The sequence below is a fragment of the Anabrus simplex genome, chromosome 3 (genome assembly GCF_040414725.1).
Source record: "Anabrus simplex isolate iqAnaSimp1 chromosome 3, ASM4041472v1, whole genome shotgun sequence".
Classification (NCBI taxonomy): Eukaryota; Metazoa; Arthropoda; class Insecta; order Orthoptera; family Tettigoniidae; genus Anabrus; species Anabrus simplex.
The window spans coordinates 412,650,852-412,665,701 of record NC_090267.1 but is presented as its reverse complement, the minus strand read 5'-3'; the positions used below and the strand labels follow the sequence as shown (position 1 = coordinate 412,665,701).

General features: G+C 40.0%; 1 protein-coding gene across 1 annotated transcript in view; it reads right to left on the bottom strand.

Annotated features, from left to right (window-relative positions):
* Positions 1 to 14,850, bottom strand: part of LOC136866830 (ATP-binding cassette sub-family C member 4-like) — a 291,743-nt gene that overhangs the window by 212,487 nt on the left and 64,406 nt on the right. Inside the window, exons 8-10 of the mRNA XM_068226857.1 lie at positions 13,867 to 14,005; positions 11,114 to 11,224; positions 6,913 to 7,113 (exon numbers count right to left, since the gene is read on the bottom strand). Coding sequence (XP_068082958.1) covers positions 6,913 to 7,113; positions 11,114 to 11,224; positions 13,867 to 14,005 — 451 coding nt within the window. The remainder of the gene's footprint in view (positions 1 to 6,912; positions 7,114 to 11,113; positions 11,225 to 13,866; positions 14,006 to 14,850) is intronic.

Here is a 14,850-nt window from a genome sequence, read left to right as displayed (position 1 = left end):
GAAAATGGGTAACCATGGAAAACCATTTTCAGCGCTGCCAACAGTACGGTTCGAATCCCCTGTCTCCCAAATGGAAGCTCACAGCTATGTGACCAAAACCCTGTGTCCAACTTGCTCAGCACGAAAGAATACCTACACACAACAAGCAGCATGGGAGCATAGATTGTTGTGTATCAGTCTGAAGTTTTTGCTGACATGTAGAGGAAAGGGGATGACATGTGCTGTTAACACCTGCTCAGTGTACTGGTGTGCAGTGCAATTAGAGCATTTATATCAAGCTCTGTGTATGCCTCAAAGCTGATACCACCCCAGACTATAGCAGAGCCACCTCAAAACATCTTGAAGATGTTGAAGGGTGAATATCGCTTCCCAGTCCTTCACCATTATCTCTCTCTCTCTCTCTTTCTCTCTTCGCCATCAGGTAAGCAGAGACAAAATCACAACTCATCGGCAAACAGTACCATTGATCACCGGTCCACAGTCCAGTTCCTGTATTGATGCATAAATTATTATTGCGCTGATTGGTGCTGAGGAGTATGCTGCACATCAGTGCTGGGTAGCTTCCAGAAGTCTTTATCTTATGGTCCTCTCACTTATAATGAGGTGGGTTTTTTTTTTTTACTGCCTCAAGCTGATTTCTAGCCTGGAGCACACTAAAGACTAGGAACTTGTCATCGCAGACAGTTAAAAGACTTCTAATGGCCAGATTCACGTTGTCTCTGACAGTTACTGAGTTTAGGGAATCATCTCAGAACATGTTGGATACATCCTTGAGTCTCCTGATGTGTCATGTGATTTTCCTGTTCCTCTTTCTACAATGCATAAGGGTTCCTCTAGGTCAACACAGATGACTTATCAAGCAAGGGTGTCTTCCCTGTTCCACTTAACAGTCAATCATATCCCTTACAGTTGACTTGGGCAACTTGATAAGGGTGGAAATAGTCCTGACAAATTGCTTAATGATGTAGCAACCATTAATTATTGCACATTTGAAACTTCCTTGCTCCATTCTTCTGCAGGTATTTTATAGCACTGAACAATGTTGAGCACTCAGCCATATTTTATAGCAACAGTGGTTATTATTGTGACATCAAGGTTCTAGTTTATATGTACAGATGGATGTCCAGATTACTTTTAAACAGATAGAGTAGTTACAAAACTGAAGTAAAGTGAGTCATAGGTCATAATAATATAAACACAGCAAATTTATAACACTTTAATGCTAGGATATACACTACTTTAGAATGCTATTTCATTCCCATATAGCAAATAATTGAGCTTTCTACATCAGATAACTTTAACATCATTGCAAGGAGGAGAAACAAGAAGAGGGCAGCAGTAAGATGCTGTTTGCATGCTCTGCAAGTGTATTCTCTTTAATGAAAACTTTTGGATGGAGGTACACCTTACTTTTTCCTAAGTGAGCATAAAAAAATGTATGTTTGTATCGAATGAACATAAGTAATGTAAGCTAAATACACTGACTGACAGAGCAAATGCAACACCAAGAAGGAGTGGTTCGAAAGGGATGAAAGTTGGGGAAAAAACAGAGACGGCACGGACGAATAATTGATGTTTATTTCAAACCGATATGCAGGTTACACAATGCGCACGGCATCGACTCAGTAGGATGTAGGACCACCGCGAGCGGCGATGCACGCAGAAACACGTCGAGGTACAGAGTCAATAAGAGTGCGGATGGTGTCCTGAGGGATGGTTCTCCATTCTCTGTCAACCATTTGCCACAGTTGGTCGTCCGTACGAGGCTGGGGCAGAGTTTGCAAACGACGTCCAATGAGATCCCACACGTGTTCGATTGGTGAGAGATCCGGAGAGTACGCTGGCCACGGAAGCATCTGTACACCTCGTAGAGGCTGTTGGGAGATGCGAGCAGTGTGTGGGCGGGCATTATCCTGCTGAAACAGAGCATTGGGCAGCCCCTGAAGGTACGGGAGTGCCACTGGCCGCAGCACATGCTGCACGTAGCGGTGGGCATTTAACGTGCCTTGAATACGCACTAGAGGTGACATGGAATCATACGCAATAGCGCCCCAAACCATGATGCCGCGTTGTCTAGCGGTAGGGCGCTCCACAGTTACTGCCGGATTTGACCTTTCTCCACGCCGACGCCACACTCGTCTGCGGTGACTATCACTGACAGAACAGAAGCGTGACTCATCAGAGAACACGACGTTCTGCCATTCCCTCATCCAAGTCGATCTAGCCCGGCACCATGCCAGGCGTGCACGTCTATGCTGTGGAGTCAATGGTAGTCTTCTGAGCGGACGCCGGGAGTGCAGGCCTCCTTCAACCAATCGACGGGAAATTGTTCTGGTCGATATTGGAACAGCCAGGGTGTCTTGCACATGCTGAAGAATGGCGGTTGACGTGGCGTGCGGGGCTGCCACCGCTTGGCGGCGGATGCGCCGATCCTCGCGTGCTGACGTCACTCGGGCTGCGCCTGGACCCCTCGCACGTGCCACATGTCCCTGCACCAACCATCTTCGCCACAGGCGCTGCACCGTGGACACATCCCTATGGGTTTCGGCTGCGATTTGACGAAGCGACCAACCTGCCCTTCTCAGCCCGATCACCATACCCCTCGTAAAGTCGTCTGTCTGCTGGAAATGCCTCCATTGACGGCGGCCTGGCATTCTTAGCTATACACGTGTCCTGTGGCACACGACAACACGTTCTACAATGACTGTCGGCTGAGAAATCACGGTACGAAGTGGGCCATTCGCCAACGCCGTGTCCCATTTATCGTTCGCTACGTGCGCAGCACAGCGGCGCATTTCACATCATGAGCATACCTCAGTGACGTCAGTCTACCCTGCAATTGGCATAAAGTTCTGACCACTCCTTCTTGGTGTTGCATTTGCTCTGTCAGTCAGTGTATAACTGGTGTTTTGAATATACAGCGTGATTCAGCTGCCCCTTCCAATGTAGTTTTATGCAACCCACGATGCTCATTCCGTCCTGAAAACATCTGCCCTGCCAGTATGCTCAGACAACACAACCAGATTTCTTGGTATTTACTGCTTCACCATGTTAGGACGCTGTAATGTTATACTCGTATTAAACACTGGAAGACATGCGTGTGCCTTCTAGATCATATGAACCTGACACACCAGCGAAACACTAAACTGATATTGTGACCGCAGTAAACCTAATACTTTCTATAAGCTGCCCAGTGTGCCATACAGAAACGTAGTGTAGTTGGTAAAGGCGTGGTGGAGCGGGCTTACATGTCAGCTGGGAGGTTCCTGTCCGAGGCGATGATTATAAATTTTTGAAATATTTGTTTAATACGTACCGCATACAATGTAAGTTCAATATCCGCTTTCATGCAAATTGTGTGTGAATGAATGTGTTTGTGGCCCTAAGAAGGGTGGATTAGTTAGCAGGCCGAACACATACAGAGCGGAAAAAATAGGAACACAACTGCCCCGACAATGTTTTATCGCTGCAAATGCTCAATGTGATGACCCTTTTGGTTTAAGAACATTCAGGCCTGGTGTCCAATAGATCGTCTTGTGCAGTGAAGCATTCCGGGTGTAATTGCTCGGCAGGCATCCATGATGAGTTGCCGTTGCTGGTCGAGGTTTTCCGGCGCATGAATGTAAACGACGTTCTTCAAATGTCCCCACAAAAAGTAGTCTAATGGCGTTAAATCTGGTGATCTGGCGGGCCAAGAAACAGGGCCTCCTCGTCCTATCCATTTCGCTCGCAGTTCCTTGTTCAGATGGTTACGAATGGGCAAAGTCGAATGTGGTGGAGCTCCATCTTGTTGCAACCACATCGTCAAACGATCGTGCAAGAGCACATCCTCCAGCAGCAGTGGGAGTTCCTGATGCGTAAAGTGCAGGTAGCATGAGCCCGTCCAATGGCCCTCAAAGAAATAAGGTCCAATCAGGCGATCTCCAAAGATTCCACACCAAACATTCACTCCTCATCGTACTTGATGGGCTGCCTGTCGCACCCAGTGAGGATTGTCCGGACTTCAATAGTGCATGTTGTGGCGATTGACACATTCCCGTTATTGTGGAAGCGTGATTCTTCCGAGAACAAGATATGCGATGCGAATGCTGCATCATTATCCAGCCTGCCTAATAACCACCGACAGAACTCCATTCGAGCTTTGAAATCCCGCCCATGGAGCTCTTGGTGTAGCTCAAGATAGTATGGGTGAAATTTATGTTCATGCAGTATTTGCCAGACAGGCAGCAAGCTGGTGTTCACCTGTCATGCAATCGTCCTTGTACTGATGTGTGGATTATTACAAGCTGCCTCCAAAACGGCCTCTTCTGTTTCACCAGATGTAACAGGCCTGTCGCAGACTAGCAGCTAGTTGGAAATCACGCCTGTTGTCCTTAGGCATCTTTCAACATGGCGGAATGTTGTAGCAGCCAGGTGCTGCCTGACGGGATACCGTTCCTGGTACAGACATGGTGCCTCGCACGCGCTTTGTCTTTCTTTCCCATAAATGAGGAGCATGTCAATGTTTTCCTCTGTGGAAAACATGCCAAATGACAGCAGAGATTACAGTACATTCAGGCTCTAACCAGCGGAGTATGCATAGGGCACAAGATGAATAACAGTGTCATTCTACTGTTTGAATGTGGCAAACGTGGGTCTGTGTTTACATATTCAAACATCATACCGTTGCAAAAATATTTGAGCGATGCAAGATTCGAACCATCACTGGCACATTCCGTCGATTGCTAGGCGAACGCCTAACCACATCCGCTACGCTACACTGTTGGAAATATGCTGGTAGTACGACAGGAACAGAGTACATACACCATCCAGTTTGGTGTTCAAGACATTAATTACTGCACTGTTAGCTAGTTTTATGCATTGATTACCCTCTTCGTTACACCCGGTCACGAGGCACGACACATTAACATAGTTACATGGTAAAAGGACGTTGCTACATGATTTCAAGGCGTCGTGTTTTTTGAACGGATGATATAACATTTTGCTAGGTTCAGAATCGTGTGCAAAATGTGCTCAGTGAACATTAGTACCACACAGTACACCTGCAGGGGAATAGCACCCCTATAACCATGTGCACATTAGTTGGGCTGCAGCAAATGACATTGGAAGGGGCTGCTGAATCAGACTGTATAAATGTCCCAGATATGATCACAATTGAAAATAAATGCCAGGCTTTTCTTTGTGCAATGTTACATTAAAATGACCATGCATTTATAAACATGTCTGGTGTATCTACTACTGTGTGTTGAAACACTGAAAGACTCAGAGGCATTTCATAATGAAGTCCATTGGCTCATTGCAAATAAGATGTTATTTCATTTTGAATTCAGTTGAACTTTACAACAAACTGTCTGGGCCGAGTAGCTCAAACAGTACAGCACTTGCCTTCTGAACTCAAGTTGGCGGGTTCAACCCCAGCTCAGTCCAGTGGTATTTGAAGGTGCTCAAATTAGTCAGTCTCATGTTGGTAGACTTACTGGCACGTAAAATAGCTCCAGTGGGACAAAATTCTGGCACCACAGTGTAGCTGGCAGGACATAAAACCAAATAAACAGCACCAGTTGACAGTCGTCTGGCCACTGTGTAAGTGTTGAGACATTCAATTTTGTGTTGTGTTGAGTAAAATATAGATTTAAAAAAATATTACTCTTTTATTTGTTTTGACTTTTGCAGTGGCCTCCAAAGAAACATGAATTCAATGATGAACTGCAAAATGAATTTCAGTACAAGAAGGTATAAGGAAAACATGACACAGTTGTTTGTTTGAAGTGTAATTTCAGTGCTCTTTGTTTCTCATAGTTGAATTGCACATCATTTTGAAGTCTAACAAACACCTAAAAATCTTACAAACTTTTTGGACTCTTTAAACCTCACAGCAACTGTTATGAATTAGCTGAATGTTCCACCAAGTACTCCTATATCAGAAACCATAGTGGTGAATATATTTATTTATTCTGGCCAACAAAACGTATTTCCTGGCATCATCATTATCATCATCATCATCATATTAGGAAATCTTTTAAGACGAAATATTATCAACCTTAATGTTTGGAAATTTAAATTACCTGCAGGATACAGGATACCTTTCAGTGTCAATTTCACAAGTTTTTCACATTTAAAAAATATATTACATGTCCCAGATTTTGACAGTTTTAATATAGCAACTCTAGAGAACACCTCTACACAGGTAAAACAATGTTGTTATACATTGCATGGCAAGAGACATCATCATGAAAGTTGTGAAGTTCTGTAAAGAAGAAATGACAAGAAAATACCTTCTCAAACCTCTGAAAGATATCCTTTTGATGGAATGGTGAATTACACTGGCAACATTCTGAGCTCTAGTAAAAATAATCCATCTTGTGGTTTATTATTCTTACTTCAACATATTTCTTGCTTCTAGAGAGAAAATAAGCATGAGTTTTTGTTGTATGATTAAAAACTGAATTGTGCCTGTGTGAATCCATGGAGATATATTTATTTAAAAGTGATTTATCCCAGTGGTTGTAGTTTCTGATTCAGGTAAGATATAACTTTTCCATTTTTTTTTTTTTTTTTAAGAGTAACTACTACTTTAAACTTCATACAGAGCTATTTTAAATAACTCTCTGAAAATAATGTTCCCTGACAGTTGAAAGCAAACCACTGAGCTATCTGTGTTTACAAAGAGAACTGAATTTCAGCAGTACAATTGTTCAAGCTATCTTACAGAGACAGTACTACACATACATAGATTAATCAAATACATTCGTGGGGGTTAAAAATTAGGTTATCCATAGACCCCAAAATGACAACAACAATATCAGTAACAAATATGTTAAAATGAATAATACACAGTTCAGGTGGACAAATATCCTCCAGTGATACTAATTACTATGATTACTATAATGTCTATTATATTGCTTCACTTACTTTTCCAGAGGCCACAGATCCAATGATGGAGCATAAGCTACCTGCTTGGACATTCAAAGTGATATCTTCCAGAGTATATGTTTTATTAGTCCAACTGGCACAACAATTTTTCATGGCAATTTCGCCCACAGAAAAACTTTCCGACTTGTTCTCACATATCTGTATTGTTGTAATGCTTGCATCATCTTTCATCAAGAATTCCTAGTTAGAAGAATGAAAACGGAAGTGAACAAAATGTATACAATTTCAGTGGTCAGAATCTACAAAGGTGCTTCAAAAAATAAGGTATCAAGTGCTGCAACTGAGAAAATGTATTTTACAGGCAATATAAGGATATACAGTAGTAGGACACTGATACACAATACTATTCAACATAGTCACCACTCTTGTCCAAGCATTTGTTCTCTTGGTACACCAAGGTATCGATCCCAACATGGAAGAAATCTGCATCCAGTTCCTGAAGCTATGCCATGATGACATGCTGACCATCTGTATCAATGTTGAATCACTTATCACCCAGAAGCTTCTTTAACAGTCCGAAGAGATGGAAAAACTAGGGTGGCAGGACCAGGCTGTAGGGAGGAAGTCCAGATTGTGGAGAACTGATGAAGATAGTGATGTGTATATGTTTCCCCTCTGAAGCAAATTCTGTACATGTTTTCTCTTTCCTCTTGCAGTGAGTTCTATGTATATGTTTTTCCTTTCCCAATTTCATAAGTTCTGTGCATATGTTTTCTCTTTCTTCTTTGCCTTGTATGTCGTCATTGAATCAATATGACTGACTATGACACAATGTTTTATTTATGGTGTGTGTAACATTTTATTGTGCCAAAACCCAGAAAGGAAGAGGAGAAATACTAAGCTAAGTTTCAAGAAAGATAAGTGTTAACAGTGTACACGAGCTGAGAAGCCCTGGGAGTTATGGAATATTCACAATTGTGAACGCTACAAGGATCTGCAACAAAGATGACCAGCCATATCATGTGCTGAAGGATGCTATTGGACTTCCTCATCACTCCCGTATAATCAGCTAAGCCACATGAAATTATTAAGGAATATAATACCATCTACTGTAGAAAATAGTGAGTTTTATGGATTTTACTTGGATCATTGTGATATGTATGCATGTTTCCATACCACACCATAGATGTACAATAATACTATTCATTAGAAGATGAATGCAGTCTCTATGAGCACAAATATGAGCATTGAATGCGTGATGTATGAATATTTATGGAAACCACTCAAGCTACTTGACGGTAAATAATGGTACACTGGCGCAATAACTTATATGAGCAGAAGTTGTTTACACTGTCTCCAAAATGTTTACTGTACCATGCATAGGAAATTAATGAGACAATCAGATACAACATCACCTTTGTTCACCAAGCAATATTGATTACGTATGATTTTACCATTATTGGTTCTCAAGACTAAAGAATTACAGTTATATAACCAATCATTCAGTATGGCAGAGGATAACCCCAAAAGGAAATTAGGAAATCTCAGAAGGAAATGTAAGACCATAAGATAAAATATAACAAGATTCAGTTCCACAATTAATGGTGGAGAATTGGATCCAACCATGGATTATGAATACAACAAGGTGAGGCTGGAAGATGTTTCAAACCAAATCATCTCCCTTTACGAGGAAATTCACTTACTCCTGTCGGATAACAAGTACGAAGCTGATTTCAGTAAGTGCAAAGAGTACGTGGACATAGCTGAGCAGGCAATTTCACGCATCATCGGTGAAAAAAATTGTCCATGTCAGTCGCTGGATCGAATGTTGCGGCATCAAACGTGACTGTAACATCTGCGCTATAACCTTTGATGCACACGGCGAAGCTTCCTACTTTTAAGTTAGAACTGCTCATGGGTGATGTTGAAAATGGTCGAGATTTTGGGGGCACATCCAGTCGCCCATAGATAATAACCCATCGTTGGCAGTCATCGATGAACATATCTTTCTTCTGGGTTATTTGGAAGATGGACCAAAGTACTTAGCTGAGGTCATCTCTGTAACTGCTGATGCATCTTTAGTTATCAAGAGATGTATTAAATCACCTTTTCAATACAATTTGTGATGCATTAGATCACTTATTTATTTTTCTACTGCTTTTCCCACACCTGTGAGGTTGCGGGTGCGAACTGCATCGCACATGTTGATTTGGCCTTGTTTTACGGCCGGATGCTCTTCCTGATGCCAACCCTATATGGATGGATGGATGTAATCACTATTGTGTGTTTCTGTGATGGTTGGTAGTGTAGTGTGTTGTGTGAATATGAAGAGGAGAGTGTTGGGACGGACACAAACACCCAGTCCCCGAGCCAGAAGAATTAATCAGAAGCGATTAAAATCCCTGACCCGGCCAGGAATCGAACTCAGGACCCTCTGAACCAAAGGCCATTATGCTGACCATTCAGCCAACGAGTCAGACGATGCATTAGATTACTAAGTTAAAACATTAAAATTGCAGTACAGGTTTTGTTTCTCCATGGAACATCTTCAGCTACATAAATCACAGGACTGAATAATGCATAATTAAAATGACACTGTTCTACATATTGAAGTGGGGAATTACAACTCCTCTATGGTCTTAAAAACACTAGGTGACTATCTGTTTAACAATGACTTAGTAAAATGCAGTACTGTATACTATACTGTTGATTATTTAAACACACTAAAAACATTTTAAATTCAACTTGATTAATAATAGTATGTGAGTTGTGTTCAAGTCACATTAAAACACTGAGTGAATGTGTATTGGATAATGCTTTGGTAAAATGCAATATTGTACAATACACTGTTTTATGCTGTAACACACTAAAAGACTGTTTTGAAGTTCTATTGATGTTGATAGTACGGGAGGCATTTTAAAATCACATTAAAATAGTCTTATAACGGATGTTCCTTACTATCAGAACCCACATTTCAACTAGTCTTCCACCTGCATATTCTAACTCTGTTCCATAGTAGACTATTTTAATGTAATTTTAACACAACTCCTGTACTTAAAAAAAAAAAATGTATAATCTGCCTTACGTTGCATCCACACAGATAGGTCTTATGGCGACAATGGGATAGGAAAGGCCTAGAAGTGGGAAGGAAGCGGCCATGGCCCAACATTTGCCTGGTATGAAAATGGGATTCCATGGAAAACCATCTTCAGGGCTGCCGACAGTGGGTTTCAAACCCACTATCTCCCAGATGCAAACTCACAGCTGCGCGCTCCCAACCACATGGCCAGCTTGCCCGGTGGAGATTAGACAGAAGTACATGGACATGATTAGTGAAAAATTCTGAAGAATAGAACAGTCATCATGTTCAGGACATAGAAAGAGAATGAGTGGCATACATGTATGCTCAAATAGAAATTTCAAGGGTATGTTTCTGAACAACCTTGTGTCAAGATGCAAAAAAAAAAAAAAAAAGTGAACATCTTGGTGCAATGACAAATCAGCTTGTAAATGTAAAAAAAAGGTGTATCAAAATGGCTCCAAACAAGAACTGATGTAAATAGGAAATAGAGGGGAGAAAATAAGCAAAACACATGATTGTAGAGTACAAGAAGTAATAACCCTGGAAATACTTGATCAAGGGGCAGGGAAGCCTTTCTGGACTGTAATAAAGAATCATAGAGAAGGAGAGAAAAGGGAATGAATAGTGTTTTTGGTAAATCAGGTTTACTGAGTAGTACACCAAAAGCCTGGATTAAATTTCAAACCTCTCTGCAGTGTTCATTGATTCGTCCATCAATGGAGATATTAAGCCCTGGACAGAATCATTAGTGCTACTTGACAGGAGTAGGCTATGTTTCACCTTCTCCCTTCCTACTATCTTCTATCACATCATTCATTTCACCTCATCAACTCCTCTGATGAGGGTGACATAAGGAAGGGTATCCAGTTGTAAAAACTTGCCATGAAGATTCAACTCACTTCATACCCAACCCTGTAGGGAAATGGGACGAGGGTTGGACACACGCATTACATTTAAGTTTATATTTACTGGTATCATAATCTTTTGATATTTTACAATTTAATGAGATTTGTACTGAGGAGTCTTCAATATTCATCATACTGGTCATAAAATACATTCTGTAGAAATAATACATGAGTTTAAGAATGTAAAAATTCCCTTAAGTAGGCCTACAGTGTCTACAGTGTCAATTTCATTACCATTCTTATGAAATATTACCTCAATTCTATTAATTGAATTCATGCTTTCTGCAATTGATATTAAACTCTTTCCAAAGTTGTAACAGAAGGTAAACCGGAACAGATTCCAGAGATTTACAACTGGATATACCTGAAATAAAAAAGAATGTGATAAATATTCCTTACGAGAAGAGGGACTCTATACTGAAATGAATGAATGGTGTTGCAATAGGTTCAGTCATTAACAGGCTTACTCATTATATAAAGTAATAATTTACACACAAATAATTTGAATAAATTACAGTTAAAATGGGAAGTCCAATAAGAAAGGTTTTCAACAAGTCTTTTAGCAACATTTGCAATTATGAGCATAACCTTCTTTTGCATTTTTAAAACACTGCAAATTATTACCAAACAACTCTAGACCATAACTGAAGGTAGCGGTACCTTAAAAAATTGCACAGAATGCTCTACAGACAAATGGTCTTGTAACAGCATATTTCAAATGACAGAGCAAATATAATGCCATAAATAGTCTAATGCATAGGTTTGCAATATGCGACCCACACAGATTTGTGAGGACTACCACCCTGATCCCAAATCATCCACTTCAGAGGAGAGAATAATTTTACCTACATTAAACAATGTACAGTAATAATATAAAGTTGATCCAATAGCAAAATATTCTTTTATATATGCTGAAATAAATTCATGCTAACGATAATCATGTTGAAATACTGAATACCATGAGTTCTCCAAAGTTAACCCGCTAGTGGTCGCTAACCAAATTGTAACACGAGTGGTCGCACGTGAGAATTTCTCTCACATTGAACTTCATTTAAAATAAATATATCTTCCACAATTTTGCGGGGCATAAGAATGAAATGAATTACGGAAATGAGACATAAAGACTGCGTTATAAATTTTAGATTAAAGAAATGAAATGATTATCTGTGTATTACAGACACAAATTACTCTTTAATAGAAATTAGTAATTAGTTCAGTCACACGTCAGTATGTAATATTCACAAGAGTGCCGGGCTGAATGGCACATACGGTTAAGGCGTTGGCTCTCTGAGCCCAACTTGGCAGGTTCATTCCTGACTCTGTCCGGTGGTATTCAAAGGTGCTCAGATACATCACCCGTAGGTTTACTGGCATGTAAAAGAACTCCTGTGGGACAAAATTCCTGCACCTCGTCATCTGTAAAAACCCTAAGAAGTAGTTATTGGGACCTAAAACCAATAACATTGTTATTCATGTAGAACTTCCTGGCAGTCGCAATACAAATGCAAGAATAAAGTACAATAGGTCTTCTTTCTAACATTTGAGTTATCTGGAATTTGTAACAGTGCTTATTACCCAGCATTCTTCCCCGACTCATAATTTTTGAAGACTCATTTATCAATAATTGCAAATGGAGAATGTTTCACGCACAACTTAAGTCAAATACTAACGCTTACAACAGGAGAAAGTTTCCTTCTATTCTTTAAAGTAAGACCAACGCCACAGGTCGCATGATGAGAGAACCTCTAACACAGGGCACACAAACTCATACGAATCCTTGTTCCGACAAGAGGAGAGGATGCTTAACCTTCAAATGTGAATCGCCTTACTCATGATAGTTATCAACTCGGCTAGAAGAGGGAACAGTCACCTCCCTTGCATCACTGAGAAGTAAACTCACAATACAAAAAAATGTGAGAGGAAATCTCATATAGCGACCACTCACGGGTTAAGTAACATTTGGCATGATCACCACTTAGATGGGTAGCCCAGATGCTGCTGGCTAGAGAAGGGGCAGAAAGAACTGGCCTTCCTCTGCAAGTAAACTCCAGCACAGGATGTTTGGATGTCTGGAGGCAATGACTAAATCACCAATGCCCATGTATTAATAAGCCATTTGGATTTTGTATATTTGTATATTACTCTAGGTCAATGCCTGAAGTCGTCTACAAATTATTGAATTACCTTGAAGATATAAAGGTGATATTTTTGAAGACTGATTTTCTTAATGCCCGCTCTCAGGTTGAATTATCTCTGTCAGAAAGCACTTAGGAAAAGTCTATTGTGATTACAAAATTTAGGTTTTGTGAAGTCTCCTGTGAAATACTTCAATAAAACCATAAATTCTTCACTAAGAATTAAGGCCAGTAAGTAGACAGATTGTAAACAGCCTTCACGTTGATGAATTCTGAAGAAAATTTTCAAAAGAAAAATTAACCAATTAACTGAGTAGACTTAAACCTCACAAAGCTTTGCACTACAAACGGTTTGTCTTGTATAACAAATCTAGCAAATAAAGTTCCAATATCAAGTGTAGTGTTTTGATTCCATGCTCATTTTCTGAAAGTTACGATGTGACTAGAATACCGAGAAGAAGAATATGATGAGGTGGTTATCAATTATATATCAAAAGATTTAAAGTAGTTATTACTGGCATTAGGAAGAGCATCCAGCCGTAAAATTATGCCATATATTTCATCTCACCTCATTCCCGACCCCGTATCAAGAAATGGAGCTAAAGGGTAGACATAGATTGAAAATAGTTACTGTACTATATACACATTTGAAATAAGTTCAGCAGGTCTAGCTGTCTGACTCCCAAACAAAAATAACTCTCTGATAGAATTTTATGTTTTATATAAACATTAGAGAGAATAATAGATAGTTAAAGTAAACTAACAGGAGGTGAAGGTTCAAGTGTAGTTGATTATTTGGAGTTTAAGAAGTTATAAAAAATATTATTGCTGAATTAAGTTACAACAAGAATAAATATATATAATTTCTTACCTTAAAAGGCAGCACCAAATTCCCAAGTAGCGAATAAGATGTGAGTGTTGCTATCACAGATAGTTTATCCACGAACATGAAGCTTGAAATACTGTAGCTCTTGATATAGGATGCTTTAGTGATCTCATTAATTTCTTTTCTTAAAGAAGAAAACATATTAAGAGGATGTTGTTATTCAGAAGTAACAGTTAGTTTAAAAGAAATATTCAGTTTCAATTCATTCTTACATTTTTAATGATCCAGGTTTTGGGACATAAGATGAATGTCATAGTAGGCCCTATAAGACTATGCCTAATGTGGAAAGATAATATTGACTACTGGTACCAAATCATAGGTTTACAAACAAAACACATTAAATCAACTATCTTACTTCTAAGAAACAAAAGGTTTGAAAGTTTCCATTTCATTGCCAGTATCTGTTCTCTGAATAAGAATATTTATTCTGATGCAATGGGTTTTGTTGGAGAATCTACAGAGTGAGCCAAAATTCAAGTGACCGCATTGTCATAGGAAAAGCTAGTGTGTTGGAAGTCCACATTGACCGCATATGATGTTTTGGTGGGTGGCGGGGAACCTAAGGACACGTGGCCACTCTGGCTGCAAACTTGGAATCTACAATCTTGAACTCAACTTAAGTTTTTTAAGTGAAATGGTAGGTACCAGGTGCATGCATAAGATTTTGCCAGTTTTTGTTTTTGAAGAAAACACGTAATTTTCAAGGGAAATTCATTTTTTGTTTATTCAAAATATTGGCCATCGGCTTCTACACACTTCGCCCATCTTTCAGGTAAGTTATGGATACCATGCCAGGAAGACTGCTCATCTTTTGCGGCAAACCATTCATCAAGCCATTTTCCAACTTCCTCGAAATTGCTAAAGTGCTGCTCTGTGAGTGTGTGCCCCATTGATGTGAAGAGGTGATAGTCAGATAGCACCAGGTTGGGGGAGTACAGCGGGTGTGGAAGGATGTCCCATCCAAGCGAT